General features: G+C 42.4%; 3 protein-coding genes across 4 annotated transcripts; 1 reads left to right on the top strand and 2 right to left on the bottom strand.

Annotated features, from left to right (window-relative positions):
* Positions 1–1601: 1601 nt before the first annotated feature.
* Positions 1602–2369, bottom strand: LOC135707303 (uncharacterized). The gene is made up of 2 exons (XM_065229105.1): positions 2352–2369; positions 1602–2294 (listed from the first exon to the last, which is right to left on the bottom strand). The coding sequence occupies exons 1-2, from the start codon at positions 2367–2369 to the stop codon at positions 1602–1604; spliced, it is 711 nt and encodes a 236-aa protein (XP_065085177.1).
* Positions 2370–3634: 1265 nt separating this feature from the next.
* Positions 3635–5863, bottom strand: LOC135707321 (uncharacterized). Of its 2 annotated transcripts, XM_065229123.1 has the most exons (4): positions 5795–5863; positions 4768–5731; positions 4536–4708; positions 3636–4481 (listed from the first exon to the last, which is right to left on the bottom strand). In XM_065229123.1, exons 1-4 carry the CDS (start codon positions 5850–5852, stop codon positions 3838–3840), a joined length of 1839 nt encoding a protein of 612 aa, XP_065085195.1. In that variant the 5' UTR covers positions 5853–5863; the 3' UTR covers positions 3636–3837. The 2 variants fall into 2 exon arrangements, with proteins under 2 accessions (XP_065085196.1, XP_065085195.1); XM_065229124.1 differs by having other exon boundaries at positions 3635–4481; positions 4768–5860.
* Positions 5864–12506: 6643 nt separating this feature from the next.
* LOC135707320 (polyserase-2-like) lies at positions 12507–14608 on the top strand. The gene is made up of 4 exons (XM_065229122.1): positions 12507–12596; positions 12657–13662; positions 13722–13891; positions 13955–14608. Exons 1-4 carry the CDS (start codon positions 12521–12523, stop codon positions 14500–14502), a joined length of 1800 nt encoding a protein of 599 aa, XP_065085194.1. The 5' UTR covers positions 12507–12520; the 3' UTR covers positions 14503–14608.
* The last annotated feature ends 2395 nt before the right edge of the window (positions 14609–17003 follow it).

Raw genomic sequence — 17003 nt, 5'->3', positions numbered from 1 at the left:
AACTGATCCTGTATGAAATACAGAGTGTACAGGGTCTGGGTAGAGAAAGCCGCTGTAAGATGGTTTCCAGAAAACACCGGGTAGATTGAAGTCGCCCAGAACGATTATCTCATCAGTTGGTGTCGCACTCTCCATTATGGTGAAAACGGACCGGCAATGGGTATCGATAAGTTCGTTGTCACGAACCCGGTCAGGTGCAATATACACCGCACATAGGTACAGTGTGCGATCGCTCAGTTCTACGGCCACCCAAACTTGTTCCACACAGTTCCACAAGACGTTTTCAATAGCTCTCGCCTTTAACCCGGAACGAACTGCCACGAGAACACCACCTCCAGTAGATTTCCGACTGTTTTTCGGATTTCTGTCACAGCGGAAAACCTCGTATTCGGATCCGAACACCTGGATGGAAAGCGTTCGAGAATCGAGCCAAGTCTCGACAAAAACGATGACATCGTAGTACACGTCCGATACAGCTAGGTGGTAGTCAAGAACACCAGAATTCATTCCGCCTACGTTTCGGTAGTACACAGATAAAAATTCTGAATTTTAATTTTGATGTAAACATTCATTCACGTAAACTTGTATTTCATTTCATGCAACCGAGCAACTTGTAAACAATGTTGTTTACAAAGATGGGCTCTTGTAAACAATATTTTCTACATTGCATGAAATGTCTCAGAACTTTACATGATTTATAAATTAAACTTATATGATATGTGACGCTCCATTTATGTGCATCATATTGAACAGAAATTTACACTACTTTTTCGAACTGTGTAGAAAATGACGTCGTGTTTACTACGGTCGGTGGTCGCACGAGGTAAGGCGTTTTCCCTGGAAGTCATGGAAATATCAGGTGGCGAATGGACATGAACAATCTCAAGTGGATACTCGCCGTAGTGAGTAGGTTGGAAGACCCCCTCTCCACATCCAACCACAGGCCCGGCACGACTATGAAGACCGGAGGCGGCAGATGGCAGGACTGGGTCAGAGGGATTGGGGGCTTCCACAATGCTTTCTACAGCGCGTCCCAGGTTCCAATTAACAGGAGTAGAAGCATTTCCTCGATCGGTGACATCCAGAGTGCTGAAATTCGACTCGGCATCAGGCAGTGAATGTTCAGAATAATATTTGTACTTGCCTGACATAGCAAGTTGGAAGACCCTCGATCCACATCCAAGCTCAGGGCCGGGACGACATTGATGTACGCTGGCAGGAATCGGCACGACTGAGTTAGAGGAACCGAGGACTTCCCAAGTGCTTTCTACGGTGCGTCCCGGTTGAAAATACTCATCGTTCGTTCCTGCGATGCGTCTATTTGTCCGAAGTGCAGCAGCAACAGGATTCACTTCATCATGGTCCGGACAGCTAATGATAACCTGGGTGCGGGAAAACTCGTCACGCAACGAAAAGCTCGAATCAAAACAGTACTTGCCTGTGCAAGCATGGTGGAAGACTCCCTTTCCACCACCAACCACAGCACCGAGACGGCTGTGATGAACGGAGGCTGCGATATGCCGGACTGGGTTGGGACGATTGGGAGCTTCCATCAGGCTTTCTACGGTGCGTCTCGGTTGAATTTCTGGAAGTATAAGCTGTCACTCCATAGGGGCAGCATTCGTCAATTGGGTGATTTTCAAGCTTCGTGAATCTTCGAACTCACGGAACTGGATACTCTCAGGCCAAGAGTCGCAAGAAAGTGCCAGGTCACGCAGTTCTTTCTTGACGCCAATTTTGAACGATACGAAGTTCAGCGTTGTTGGATCTCTACCTTTGGGTACCAGTTTGGCCACCATTGGTGTTTCACTAGCGTCCAGTGCCAGACAGTCACGAACGAGTGACGCAATATCTTCGTTCGTGGTACTGGGGTGAAACGCCGATAAATATACCCACACCTTATCCGCATTTTGGTTAACTGTTTTAATCGACTCACTGGGTGGTTTCGTGCCGCTGAGAATCGGTTTATCGTTCGAGTTAATCGAGGTCCGACGACGCTTTGGGGTGTTACGATTAGAGTTGAGACGATCCGATCTAGGCCAAGACAATGTCGATGTCGAAGCGGATGGTAGTTTCGAGTCTACTTTGGCCGCTAGGGCGGCCACTGCCGAATTCAATTTATCAATGTCCGCCTTCATCGAATCGACGGCTTCCGGTATTAAAGAGCTCTGCGCGCTGTCCCGGCTGACGATGTTGCGGAAATGACCGTTAGTGAAAAGCTCGGAACAGTGATCACACATCCAGAACACGTTTTTCTCGTACAGTCCCAGCTGGTCAAGAAGCTCCAGTTCAACCTTGGCGCAAATGATGTGAAAGGATATTCGGGAGAATTATCAATTACGTCTCCTTACGTGCAGCTCATTCATCATTTTAGGACCACCGAAATCATCTTAGCAACAAACAGTTCGATTTATTCACTTTAATAATGAGAAAGCGAAACGACGAAAGTACACTTTTCACGGGTTTCTCAGTGCTGTTACTTAAGGCAAACGGCATCTCCATATAAATCGGGTGACTTAAGTAACATCGAAAACTATTTTGATCGGAAGGTGATTACGTCAAAAAGCAATTCGACTGGTAAATAAATTTAAAAATGGGATGTGATCCTATATTCGGACAGTATTATAGTGTAATAGCAGGAGCATCGATTGACACTGATAGCTCGACTTTGTTTACCTTTGTTTGATTTGTTTGGTTCACCTTTAAGCTATTACGTTATTAATATCAACTATAGTCTGAACGTAGTACAATGTCGTCAGGGTAGGCGTGTAACATGCATGAAAAAGCTAATACTGTTTGCCACACCTTTTATTTGACCAAACTTATAAATTGATTTGAAATGTATTTAGTCACCTTTCTCACCGGGAGAGGGTATTACTTTTGCGTCTTTTCAGAAACATATGGGAATTCTGGGAGTGAATCATATTGTTAATTTATAATATTTGGTGGAACGCTCAAGAAGCTGGAGACAATCAGCCATGAACTGAGTCACCGAAGTAACCACCATGCCCACTAATTCTCCCAAACATCATATTAGTCGAACATCAGACTTACAATGTGAAAAGGGCAATAAGCAGTCATGTGGTTTACTTGGGTAGTTGGCATCAGTGCTGAGATTTGTCATTGTCACAGACAGACTTTCGCGCGATATTGACTAAATTGTTCGTCACATAGTCACTGACAGACTTGTCCTCAAAAAAACCTTCGTCAAAATCTCATTCATTTTTTCGTCAATGACAAAGCTTCACCTGGTAACAAAAAGTTTAATTTAGTACATTCTGTGTCACATTATTGTTATCCAAGTAGCTCAGGACGTAGATACTTGTTCACTAAAATGGATCCATGTAATTTTTTTGCTGAAGTCATTTAATTTCGTTACAAATTTAGCTAATAAATTAATCTACACATGTTCGTCACTGACAGCATTGTCATTGACAATTGACATGGTTTGCCTTGACTATGACTGTTAGCTCCAATGAGTGACCAAAGCAGAATTGTCAATATCACCGTGTACTGTCGAGATTTTGCAGCACTGGTTGGCATATCTCACTGAAGGACACTGGACCAAGGAGGATAAAGGTAAGGTTAGATTAGGATTAATATAGCCTGCAAGGACCCTTCAGCAGTTGCTTTTATAGATCTGGGCAATCGCGCCAATACACTATGGGGAAATTGGGGAGGAAAGGTTGTCTTACAATTAAAATAAAAGATTTGCAATATTTGTAATAAAACTTCGCACATGCAGGTTCTGTACAGTGATTGTCATAGTAATTTTCAAATAGTTTTATGAATTTGGTGTTTGTTGCACACAAGAAACACAGTTTAAGAACTAATATTTCACGGTTCCTCGTCATTTTCAATTTCTTTCCGATTACCATCATCGTCAGTTTCCAAATACAATTTTCTGTCGCCAATTTTGTGATCTGCATCCTCATAGATTAAATTTCCATCATCATCCATCTCATAGTGAATCGTATGGGTTACCGGTTCGTAGTCATGTAACACATGATCTTCGTCGTCAGTAAACCATGCCTTTTCGTCTACCAATGTCTCGATCCAAGATCTGAACGACACAATATCATTGAACACATCGTGCATACCGTCATGACAGTCTGCCGTGCCAAATGATCGTACACCTGCTAAATAGGTGTAGGTGTTGACACCGTCGTGCTGAGTGAAAAATATAGGACTGGCAGAAAGGGCACGATTGCACTTGCCGATTTTGGTAGAATCGCAATTGTACGTGCCATCCGTTTCCGCCTTTTCGGAGAGTTGACAGGGCTCGAAACAAGCAACATAGTCTTTCGTTGTGAAGTTAATACCCATTTCCAGATACGACGATCGACACTGATCGAATGGAACTAATCGCATGAGAGACGTTTTGAGCTCTTTTGGATGTTCGTCTCGGCGGTACCAGGCGGTCATGCTGTAGTACGGGACCGGCTCTTCAACCGGTGGAAGACACACTGGTTTGACGTTGTCTGGAAAATTTTCCATCATTATGACTAGTGCTACATTATGAAAAGCTTAAATACCTGTAAGGATAACATTTTTGGCCAGTCGTAGAACGTTGATGTCAAAAATGTCTTCACTTGTCTGGATTGCTTGGGAAAACAGATGCTCCTCTACTTTTACTGCTTGAATATTGCTTCTATTAGAGCTGTAAGGATCCTTGCCGACGGAACATTCTCCCAAAATAACGTGTAATCTAAAAATAGCTCTTCAATCATAAAATGTTTCAAACAAAAAAGTTGCAATTTGTCTTACAGCTCCCGATATTTTCGACTGTCGGTACATTTTGCAGAGGTAACTACAAACTCCGGATGAATCAGTACTCCATGACAATCGCTTACGTTGAATCTACCCCAAAATAGATAAGCCAGATGAGCGATCCACGGATGCTGATTGCCTGCTAGAATGTTCTTCTCCCTATCATTGGATTCTACATAGCTTCCCATACCGCAATCTTCCAATCCTAGAAGATTATGCTGCTTTGGTAAAGCATGCCTCTCAATCCATTTTTGGTAGTAAGTGATATCCACCAATTTCACGTCCTTGGCCTCTATAGTTGGTGGTCTCTGACTGACGATTCCTCTTACATGCCAAACATCATCCAACTGGAAATACATTCCACCTCCGCTATGTACACTTTCACCACTGCTTGTCATGCAATAATTCTTCTTCTTTGACGATCCATCTTGTAATAAATCAGCGCACCTTTCAACATTGCTAGCAGACACATTAGTTTCACTCAAAACATGCTTGACATCCCCTTTCTGAACCCATTTCCAACCGACAACAATTCCCTGTTGTCCTCGACCAGCTAATGCTTCCAAGCTTAGTCCAACACTTGGCCACAGGCATATCGATGAAATGTAATGATTGAACTCAATTATCGTGTCCACCTTCAACAGTGCCAGGTCATTCATTCTAGTCTGTGGGTTATAGTTTTCGTAGCGAATGATATTTGAAACGTTTGATTTCTTCTTGTAGTTTTGAGGATCCGAAAGATCTCTAATGCCCATCACGACCTGCAATTCATTCGGTTTCATTGGGATGCTTCCGTTTATATAAGTGACTTGAGCCGCTGTTAGCACGAACCACTCACTGATGATCGATCCACCGGCGATATAGTTATTGTCACTGCTGTACAAAGCCACGTGCCATGGCCAGGTTTTGAAAGGTTTGGCAACTTCTTCCTCTGTGTATCGCATTTCTCCACAAGGTATATCTGTTAATAAACGTTAAGCGGTTATACTCGAGATTCAACTCTAGTGGAAAACTTAGCCAATACTTATGGTTGATACATTTCTCAGAAAAATAAATAAAATTATTGCAAAGGAAGCAACCATTCGCACATCCATTCTGGTGAAGAAATAAAAACTAATAGTTTAGAAATCTGAACGTTTTTGATAAGAGTTGCATTCTAACGTGAATAACTATGGATGATACTCGATTTCAAATTCTTATCAGTTTACTCACAACGATCGCTTTAAAGTTTTCTTATTTCTAGATTAGCTTTTCACAACCTCCTTCACTAAGACTGAGAGATTGGCTTCATCCACTTTCAGTCAATATGAATGAGCTTCGTGCAGTTGGTGTATCTTCTGCTTCGGTGAATTGGTTTAGATCGTACTTAACCCAAAGAACGGAATGACACATTCTACCTAGACGTATTTACGTCTTGGTCTGATTTATGGACAGTTGACTGTAACTGAAAAAATAAAGGTAACCCTAAAATTGATTAATTTTTTTTGATAATTACTTTATTTTATTAGGCATGATCGAATAAACTTCACAGTGCCGAGATTTCTTTTTCGCTATACAATACATCTTAAAACTAGAGTCATAAGGTACAACACAAAAAAAAAACATTTTATCCAAAAATCTTCTTCCATCAGAACGGGGTTCCCTTCCAGTGGTTTCAAGGTATGGCAACATCGCCAAAGGGGGGCATAGCGCATCCACGGCACAAATGGGCACAAATTGTGGTATTCAGTCACACACTCATCACGAAACGGTTGCTTTTCAAAGTTGACGACCCATCGACCGAAGGAACTGCAGATGAAGAACAATGAGCACCACCAGTCTTGTAAGCGGTCACCGTAGTTGACACATTGTCTGTGATAATCGACTACCTTTGCTTCCGACACTTGCAAATCAAGCTATCAAATTACAGCACCAAACTAAAATGTCATATGAAAGGCTCTGTCATACGACACTGTTGCCGAAGACCGTCACAAATGTATGTATTTTAGTTTTTCTCATAATAAGCGCTGTTGATGTGGTGCTTGTGTGAATTCAGAAAATAGCAAGCAACTTTGTTCTAGTAATAATATTCCTGATAAAAAATGGTTTAATTTATACCAAATTAAGGAATTAGAACAAAATCACACATGTCAGATTTTTTTTTATCTAGTTCGTTTATTTGGAAGGCTCAATCGCGTTAGCTTTACGGAGCCGATAATTCATTGTTCACTGTGTGTAACAAAATTCACTTAATTCTATGTCTAGTAGGAGTTGGGCCGATTACTCGCGGCTTACTCGAGGTTAGAAGGGTACATTTTCGAAGGATAGGATCAGGGGAGGAGCTTGGGGTAGGGTTTCGTTGTCTCATCAGAGCGTTGTCGCCAGTATGAACGGTAGTGCTGTTCTAGCTTCGTCCGGAGTTCGACCGGCTATGGTGGGTGACCAGTGGGCGACGATGAGACTCATCGAGACGGGGGGACAAGACAAACAAAAACTAATAAAGAGAGACAAAAGACAAAAGGAATTAAATTATTATACTAGACATTTGAAGAAAAACATAAACGGACTGCATATAGCAGAGATCACGGGTTGCCAACACGTCTCTGATAGGAACATAGGGTTGTCTTCCTTGGGCCTCGAGGGTATTCAAAAGTCGCTCTCTGGCGGCGTCATTATCCGTACATTGCCAAACTGCGTGTTCGATGTCATCGTAACCGTTTCCACACCGACAGATGTTGCTCACATGTTAGATGATAGCTATTTGAAAATTTTCGTTTTGCTCGAATGTTGTTCTACCGTTTGTGTTGTGTAAGAGAGACGACGGTAAAGCATGAGAATACGAATACAAGCACACGACAACGAAGCGAGTATCGTAAAAAACATCAACAGATTCAACCTCTGAGCACAACACAATGGTTGCTGCCGAGTATACAGACGATTGCGTGATACACATTTATTTATTTATTGTTCCAATGATTCATTTGACACATGGTTGTCTTAATGAATTAAAATAGTATAGTTAAAACAAAAACAGGACACATTCTAATTCAAGACAGTCTTCTAATAAAAACAGTTAACGGCACATTACATTCAAACAATGCATAGACGTCATTAAACGGTCGGACATTGTCCCGTAGATGGGCAGCATCACGCCCGAAACCGGTCGACAGTAAGGTAAATTTTAATTTATTTTAAAGTTGTAAGAACGATAAGTGTTGTGTCTTGTCTCGCGTCGCGTCTTGTGAATGTCATTAAACGCATTAGCGACGGCTCGGGTAGGTTCATTCAACCCATATTGCCGATTACGGGCTGCGAGATGTACAAAATTACGCTGTCTAATCACTCTCTCAGGTGCGTAAAAGAAAAGCTGCTGAAGTAATTCGGGGGAATCAATCTCGCTGCTAATAATCTTAGCAGCAAACACAGTTTGAGCGTTCCGTCTTCTTTGTTCCAAGATGTCAATTTCAAGCAGACGACAGCGATCCACGTAAGACGGCAAGTTAGCCGTGTCACGGCAAGGCAGATGACGAAGCGCGTAGCGAACAAACTTTCTCTGTACACTCTCAAATATGGCTATCCAGCATGCTTGGTATGGGCACCAGACGACAGCACTTTACTCTAAAATTGAACGTACTAACGAACAATACAGCGCCCGCAGGCAAAGCGGATCGCGAAAGTTTTCAGATATTTTGAACATAAAGCCAAGCTGCCTGTTAGCTTTAGTCAGGATGTCATTATAGTGCTGTTTGAAGGTCAATTCACAGTCGAGTGTTACTCCCAAATCTTTGACCTGGCTAATCATCTATAATGTTTGCCCGGAAATGGAATAATCAAATATTATCGGGTTTTGTTTGCGGTGAAATGATATCACGTTGCACTTGTTGATGCTAAGCGTCATGAAATTACGGGAGCACCAACTCTGCATACGATCCACAATCATCTGCAACTCCTCACAATCAGCGATGCAATTGAGAACCGCATACATTTTGACATCGTAAGCGTAGAATAGCCGGCATCCAGGTGGCAGTAGACACGTTGACGAAAAGCGAAAACAGAAGGGGTCCCAGATTACTTCCCTGGGGAACGCCGGAAACGTTCGTGAACACTTCAGAATGAGAAGCTCCAATCTTAACGCAAAGCGAACGGTTCGTAAGGTAAGATATGAACCACGAGATGAAGGATCCAGACACTCCGAGTTTCTCAAGCTTGCTCAAAAGAAGGTTGAGGTCTACTCGGTCAAATGAAGCCTTGAGATCAGTGTAAACCGCGTCGATTTGTCCGCCAGAGTCCATTGTCCGAACGCAGAGCGACACGAATTCGGTCAATTTGGTTGCAGCTGACCATTTTGGGTAGAATCCATGCTGAGCCGTGGAGATGTAATTTTAACAAGAGCAGTAGAGCGCCTCATTGATGATGATCTCGCATACTTTGGAGCAGCAACATGTAACGTGATTCCTCTGTAATTCTGGACATTCATTTTATCGCCTTTCTTGTGGACGGGGAACATGAACGAAAATTTCCACGCCTCAGGAAATTTCCTCTCCTGTAGAGACAGATTAAATAACTTCACCAAGGGAGTGAGCAACGACTCCGAACACAGCTTCAGAACGGACGCAGGAATGCCGTCTGGCCCGGCAGCAAACGAGAATTTCAACCTTTGACGAGCTAGATTGACGGTATGTTCACTGATGTGAAACGGACGGAGCTCAAATGCATCTGTTGGAGAATCGCTTATAGCAATCGTGACTTTATTTGGTGAGGCCGAAGATTCATTGAACGAACTCAAAAGCAAGAAGGCGGCATTTCTCCGGTTCAGATTCAGCGGTTTGCTCACCGAGATGAACTGACAATGGTAAATCGACTTTGTTCTTTTAAGAGTTTACAAACGACCAGAAACGCTTTGGATTTCTGCAAAGAGATGATTGCGTGCGGAAGACATATCGTCGATACAGGAATCTGTTGCATTTCCTATAGTCGTTACTTGTGCGGTTGAACTTCTGCTGCGTAATGTACGAACGATTTTGGCAGTTTCTTCGTATCGATTTAGCTCTATACCGTTTCAGTCGACGCAAGTGACCGTTAGAGCACGGTGGCTTTGGTACGGGGCGGGCAATAGATACAAATTCAGCCACGATATCCCAAATCATTTGACTGAAATATTCAACGGCATCGTCAACACATTCAGCTAATTCTAATGGTCGCCATTCGATACCGGAAATAGCAGCGCTAATCGCAACATAGTCGGCTCGACGGAAATCCAGTGTCCGATTATTTACGGAACAATCCTCAAAAACGACTGGCGCTGGGAGGTTCATCAGGACGTCTAAAGCAGGGTGGTCTGCATCAAGAAAGATCAGAGGTTCTATGGCTTCCGAAACGGTGCATGCAGCTTCGTTCGACAGAACAAGGTCTAGCAAGCGAGCGATCCTATTCAATACACCATTGATTTGCGTGAGGCCATGTTAAGCGAAACCGTCAATAAGCGTTGAACTAGCAGCCGATAGAACCAATTGAGGCTCAACCTGGAAATACCCATCGTACGACTTACTCCACCGGAGCAAAGGCTGGTTATAATCTCCGAGCTGCAGAACATAGTCATTGAATTCCAAATTGGAAACAATAGCACCGAAGGAGTTCACATGATCCTGAGTACCAATGACATCGTTGCGGCGGTCAGGAAGTAAATAGATCACGCCTACACTAATAACTCGACTTGGCGTAGTGATTCTAACCCACAGCTGTTCTAGAGCATCGGAACAGGTGTCGGATCGATACAACTGTTCCAACGAGATGAAACAGCGATTAGGACACTTCCACCACGGGTTTTTGCACTGTTGGTCTGTGCGATAAACCGAAAAGGCATTTCCGAACAGTTGAGCACTGTAAAAACAGTCATCGAGCCATGTCTCCGTCAATACAATACAGTACATCGAGCTATATGTATGTCTGCTCGTCTCGAAAGCTTAGAGAACACTGAAAATTGATTGATTTGGAAAATATGCATGCTACATTTCATCCTCTCATATTTCGATGTCCTCGATGGTGGCTGGCTGATCTATGAAATAATGAACTGGTACTTTTCAAACTAATTTTTTGAACTAAATAGAGACTTGCCTGGAATAGAGACCTTCTGGCCGACGCAAACGCCTGATCGGCGACGATGGTACACCTGACCCGATGTTGATAATATGTAGGAACTTGCTGACGAACTACGATGACCTTGGTTGGACTGCTACATAGCTGAGACCGTTGAACGAGTTGGCCTTACCCACCTACGACCACTGCGTAGAGCTCTGGAGGATAAATAGCGGACGCTTTTCTTCCTCGTCGTTGTTTCGTGTAAGTGTACCTCAAATTATCAAACGTGGGAATTTGTTTAGATGGGTTTCTTAGCAAGCAGTCCGCGTGACTGCTCTGGCGACTAATGCCACTGAATTTATGTTTGGACATGCTAAACTAGGTTCAGCCCGACTGCTTCATGCACACCTCATGTAAATAGAACCACCAACAGAACAAGACAGGTTACCTCGACTTTTGGAGACATCATCGGAATAGTGACATCCACGGTTTCGACAGACTGGAGTTGAAGCTCAGGGAAATTGTGGCTACGAATGAAAAATGGGTCGATTACCTTTTTGAACTGGCGGTCAGATACTCAGGACCCGGGGATGACCGCAGGACTTGGCAGGTGATTGGGCGATTGGCAGGTGTCCTAGCGATCCGAGTGTTCTCGCACCGCGTAGCTCGGACTGGTGATGATTACGATTTTTTTTAAATTTTTCTTATTTGTTCCAAATTACAGTAAATAATATAGTGCCTTTCCGTTTTTGGCAACACCCGTTTTTGGCAACAATATATTTGATTAATGTGTTTCTGCAAATTTCTAGTACAGTAATTTAATTCCTTGTCTTTTGTCTCTCTTTATTAGCTTGTGTTTGTCTTGCCTCCCGTCTCGATGAGTCTCATCGTCGCCCACATAGCCGGTCAAACTCCAGACAAGTTTAGAACCGCACTACCGTTCATACTGAGGCAACGAAACCCCACTCCCAAGCTCTTCCTCTGATCATATCCTTCGACAATGTACCCCTCTAACCTCGGGTAAGCCGCGAGTATTCGGCCCAACTCCTACTAGATATAGAAATAAGTGAATTTTGTTAAAAACAATGAAATATCAGCTCCGTAAAGCTAACGCGAATGAGCCTTCCAAATAAACGAACTTAAAAAAAAAACTGGGTGAGAAGCATACTTAAACGATGGGATGTGAGTGGATCCCAAATGGAGCCTGGTGGAATATCTTGGAGCGAAGAGAAGCTAAAGCAAAAGCTGGCGAGTACCAGAGAAGCCTAGAACAAATTCCGTCAACGGTATTCGGCTCTAGAAATGGAACCCAAACGTTCTTACAAACGGGGCAATCGAACGTAGTTGGCCTGCCTGGAATTACAATAATCTAAAGCTGCGTGAATAAAATTGAAACTTTTAAAACAGTCTGGTCAAAAGTGGCTTTTTTGCTATTATAATAAATTGATCGATTGCTTTAGTGGAACAAGAATGATCGGCATCATTAGAACGCATTATAATGGTGTATGCTGTAAGTATAAGAAAACGCTTTCACGCCAACGAGCGCAAAGTAAGAATTAATATTATGAAAATAGCTGATTGCTTGTCAAGATAGTATTAGGCATGGAACGATTTCAGATACACTATTGAACCACAAGCTACACCACTAATCTGCGAGTTAAAATTTACATTTGGTTTCAGTACATCAGCTACTATGAAAGTACTAGGATTAGCTACATATGGAATCATCGTATTCTTTCATCTATCCATCGCGCAGACTAAGAAGAGAGGTAGGTTTGAAATCATTACGCTGAATCACACACTTACAGCATCGTTGAACTTTGCAACAGGCATACGATGCGGTGAAACAAAGATGGTCAGCGTTCCTGGCTCCGATGAAATAATAGACATTTGGCCATGGCACGTTGCGCTCTACAACAAAACGGCTGATTATATAGCAGGAGGATCGATCATCAACGAGTGGTTCATCCTGACGGCAGCTCATGCTACGTTTCGTGATGAAAAGATTCCCGTGCAACCGTCCGAATTGTTTGTTGTGGCAGGAATCAGAGATCTTTCAATTCCAGATGCTGCCCAATATTTTACCGTCGAAGATATCATTCGGTATGAACATTACAACCTGCGAACGCGAACAAACGATGTAGCGTTACTCAAGTTGGAAACTGCGATCGAGTATAGTTTCCACGTCTCTCCAATTTGCTTGTGGCCCGAAGGAGGACCTAGCTTGGAAACGCTAGCCCGCCAGCAGGATCAGGGCATTGTCGTCGGTTGGGGTCTCTCGGTAAACGGGACGTTTTCCAATGTCTTGCGAGAAACTAGTTTGTCGCTGATTAGCTTCGAAAGCTGTGCTGAGCACACCAAGTCGTTTCAGCCTCTGTTGGCGAAGGGTAAAAACTTCTGTGCTGGCAATCGGGGAGGAGCAAGCGTTTGCAAGGGAGATAGTGGTGGTGGAATGTTCTTCTATTTCAAAAACACGTGGTTCATCAGAGGAATCGTCAATCAGGGAACTCCTACGCAGGACACCCGTTATTTATGCGACCCGAAAAAGGATGTACTGTTTATGGATGTGACTTATTATCAGAAGTGGATCGAAAGGCACGCTGCTCCGAAGCGGCATAATCTTTTAGGACTGAAAGAATGCGGAATGGGTCACTTCGAGGAAACCAACGTGAGGCACATCAAGTTTGTTCATTCCGAGCAACATCCTTGGGTTGCTCATTTGTACTACTCATACTGGAATCGGTTCAACGTTAGCGATTGCCATGGCGTGTTGATTCATCCGGAGTTTGTGCTCGCACCGGCAAGATGTGTTAATCATAAACATGATCGGAAGCTGTAAGCACGGAATGATTCGGTTTCGGAGAGATTGCTTATCTGATTGGAATCAATTTCAGGTTACATGTGGTTCTAGGTGAAGAATTGATTGGCCCAGATCCGTTCAGCAAGGACTACAACTTTCAAACAATCAAAGTTTCCGAAGTCTTCATAAATGGACGATTCGATAGTGGAAAAAATGGCTACGATGTCAGCTTATTGCACTTGGCACAAAGCGTTACCTTAGGAAGTAAATACCTAATGGCAAGTTTGATTCAATCAAAACAATTATGGCAATTTTATTCTGTTTCAGATAATACAAGACCAGTTTGCTTGCCATCAAAGTACGAACTCAATCCATACTTTAATTTGGCCGCCTGGTATCGCCGTGATGATCATCCCAAGCAACTGAAGTCGTCTCTCATGAGGTCAATTCGGTTCAACTACTGCAGTGCAATGTACAAAAAGCAGAACATCAACATCACTGAGGAGGATCATCTCAATTGCTTCCAACGATGCGAGATGTCCAGTATAGTCCAATCAGATGGCACGTACAGCTGCGAGTACAGTGAAGAAAAAGGGTGCAAAATTCCCATTTCCGGTGCCCCCCTATTCTACACGAAACACGACGGAATAAACACGTACACCTATCTATTTGGCATGCGATCGTTCGGATCGGCGGATTGTGTCGACAAAATGAGTGAGGTGTACAGCGATGTGGTCAGTGTGGGACCATGGATAAGGGATCTTGTTACAAAGCACACACGCTCCAGTGATGATGAACGTGATTCGACTGGTGGCATGAAACGAACGTTTACGAATAAGAAACCCAGTTCTTCCTGTCTCTTTCAAGTAGAATAATTTTGCCCAACAGTAATTTATGTTTGACAATGAAGATTTACTTTACTTTGTTTAACCATGGCTTTGTTTAGGGTCCTACTGTATTTGTTATTAAATTAATTAATAAAAAAAACTCGAAAAAACAGCTTACGTTTGAAAGAAAGGACAATATTATTCACCTTAAACTACCAGTACTCGCATATTAGTCCCGTTTGGAAAATGACGATTGAAGATATTTGTATAATTTACAGTTTTTTAGCTACATCTAAGGACTGTTCATTAATGAAAGTAGACACCTGTTTCTCAAAGGAAAATATTAATTTTCGCACACATTCATAAGTTTACTTTATATTAATGAAAATTAACATACATATCAAGAGCTACATGTGAAAAGGGCATACAAGCTTTTTGTAAACAAACCTTTGTAGGCCCTTTTCTCGCCAACCGAGAAGTTGCCCACGCAAACCAACAACATCATCGGGAAGGGTAAAGATTCCCCTACCCGATGATGATGATGGTTTGCGTTGGTGTCATATGGGTGGCGAGAAAAGGGCATAAGAAGGTTTGTTTACCAAAAGTTTGTATGCCCCTTTCACATGTTGTTCTTGATATGACCAATTTCACGTGAGTTTGAATGTTTACTTCTCATTTCTGAAGAACGCTCGGACTTTTCTCTTGATACCGCTCATTAGATTCTGCACAACTTTCTTCTTAAATTTTCGTTGTGCTGCAGACCAAATTTTCTTGAAGCAGTCAACAGAGCTTGCTTCTCTTCCATCTCTCTTAAGATGTCGTTTAATTATTGCCCAGTATCTTTCGATAGGACGCAGTTCAGGTCAGTTTAACGGATTTTGGAGCATCTCCAACGTAGCAGAAGCATAGTGAGCAGATCCCAGATCTGGCAAAAAACAATGGAGGATCCGTATGCTTTCGGTTAGAGCTTCCATACCGGGATGAAAATCCCGGGATTAATATATTTCCCGGGATTTCCGAATCCCGGGAAATTAATTTAAAAATCCCGGGATCGCGTGTACCCCGGGATTTTTTTAAATTTGAGACTCTTTTACCACTATAAATCTTTCTTGGAATATCTGTAGTAGAATTTGAATCCAGAACTTTCACATCTTATGAAGTATATCTCTTCCCTTCGTTTGCCATTCATTCTGATTTTTCGAAAGAATTGCACACAGACACCACTTTTTGTATATGATCGTTGTACAAGAAGCACTCGTGAAAAATACGATCTAGCAGTGAAACAAACCGTGAACATTTTGATTCAATCAGGTTGAGCATCGTGAGATGACCATCATTCATAGTTGATCAAAAACCATTGGAATGCATTGTTAAGATGGTTGGAAGTACGTAGTACTAGTCTCAACTGATGAAAAGACTCAGTATTTGCAGTTTATGGAGTCACCGGCTTCTATCTTGGCTTCCATAGCTCTCCCTGGCTGTCATTCGTTACGTTGAAAGGTATGCATTACCTTTACCCATTATTATGTAAGTATTTTGCCTAAAGCACGGCAAAATAGTTTTTACAAATAAATTCATGAGAGAAATCATCCACCATAATCATCATGATCTGCACGGACTATTGCGAAATTTGGCTGACAATCATAATATCACGTCCCATTATTGAACTTCTTAGATGTCAAGAGACATTCATTTGGTTTCAGATAACTTCATAGAAATTCGTGGAACCTCGTAAAACTTCAGGGATCAGCATAGATCTTCAGGATACTTCGTAGAATGTTTAACAACTTCGTGGACGATGATTACGGAATGAATAAAAATTGAATGATTTAAAATTCGTACAAGTACAACAAGCTGGGCAGAAATTCAGTTGTACCTATCGAAAAATTAAAAGATGTAAGCTATGGAAAAATCTTTGAAGTACTGGATACTTCGAAGAAGTTGACGAAAAATCCCAGAATTTCGTAGAATATTCTACATATTCAGAGAACTTTATGTAGGCTTTGAGTTCATGGAACTAAGTTTAAGTTCAAGAACTTTCTTGAAAGTACACGAATCTTCGTATAACTGATATTCATGGATTTGTGATGATATCTTTGGATAAAGGGTGATACGGTCAAAATTTGGTCAATATCAACTTGACGTATTTCTTTCAATTTTGCATTTAAAAAACCTGAACACCCCTCATTTTGAAGGTGTGTGTGTGTAGAATGTTGCTCCTATTTTGATTTTGGAATTCACTCTTCAGTTGTCAAAATGCCGTCCAAGCAAGAAGAGCAGCGTATCAAAATTTTGCTCGCGCATCGCGAAAATCCGAGCTACTCGCACGCAAAGTTGACAAAATCGCTAAAAGTTGCCAAATCAACCGTTACAAATGTAATTAAAGTGTTTGGGGAACGTTTGTCGACAGCCAGGAAGTCTGGATCGGGGGGAAATCGAAAAACGGAAGCCGCTGAGACGACAAAGAGAGTTGCCGGTAGTTTCAAGCGAAACCCTAACCTCTCTCTCCGAGATGCCGCAAATAAGCTGGGTGTATCGTCTACAACCGT

Source organism: Ochlerotatus camptorhynchus, unplaced genomic scaffold, assembly GCF_037179485.1.
Source record: "Ochlerotatus camptorhynchus isolate MF236.1 unplaced genomic scaffold, CSIRO-AGI_Acam_v1.1 ptg000307l, whole genome shotgun sequence".
Classification (NCBI taxonomy): Eukaryota; Metazoa; Arthropoda; class Insecta; order Diptera; family Culicidae; genus Ochlerotatus; species Ochlerotatus camptorhynchus.
The sequence above is the reverse complement of the archived record's forward strand: the minus strand, read 5'-3'. Positions and strand labels throughout refer to the sequence as shown.

Bases quoted from the DNA above. Each gene is read 5' to 3' on its own strand.
- LOC135707321 (XM_065229123.1), bottom strand. From the start codon at position 5,852: ATGGTTGCTTCCTTTGCAATAATTTTATTTATTTTTCTGAGAAATGTA. The intron at 4,709-4,767 runs GTAAGACAAATT...AGCTATTTTTAG, and splicing joins AGTCGAAAATATCGGGAGCT to ATTACACGTTATTTTGGGAG. The intron at 4,482-4,535 runs GTATTTAAGCTT...AAAATTTTCCAG, and splicing joins CAAAAATGTTATCCTTACAG to ACAACGTCAAACCAGTGTGT.
- LOC135707320 (XM_065229122.1), top strand. From the start codon at position 12,521: ATGAAAGTACTAGGATTAGCTACATATGGAATCATCGTATTCTTTCAT. The intron at 13,663-13,721 runs GTAAGCACGGAA...AATCAATTTCAG, and splicing joins CATAAACATGATCGGAAGCT to GTTACATGTGGTTCTAGGTG. The intron at 13,892-13,954 runs GTAAATACCTAA...ATTCTGTTTCAG, and splicing joins ACAAAGCGTTACCTTAGGAA to ATAATACAAGACCAGTTTGC.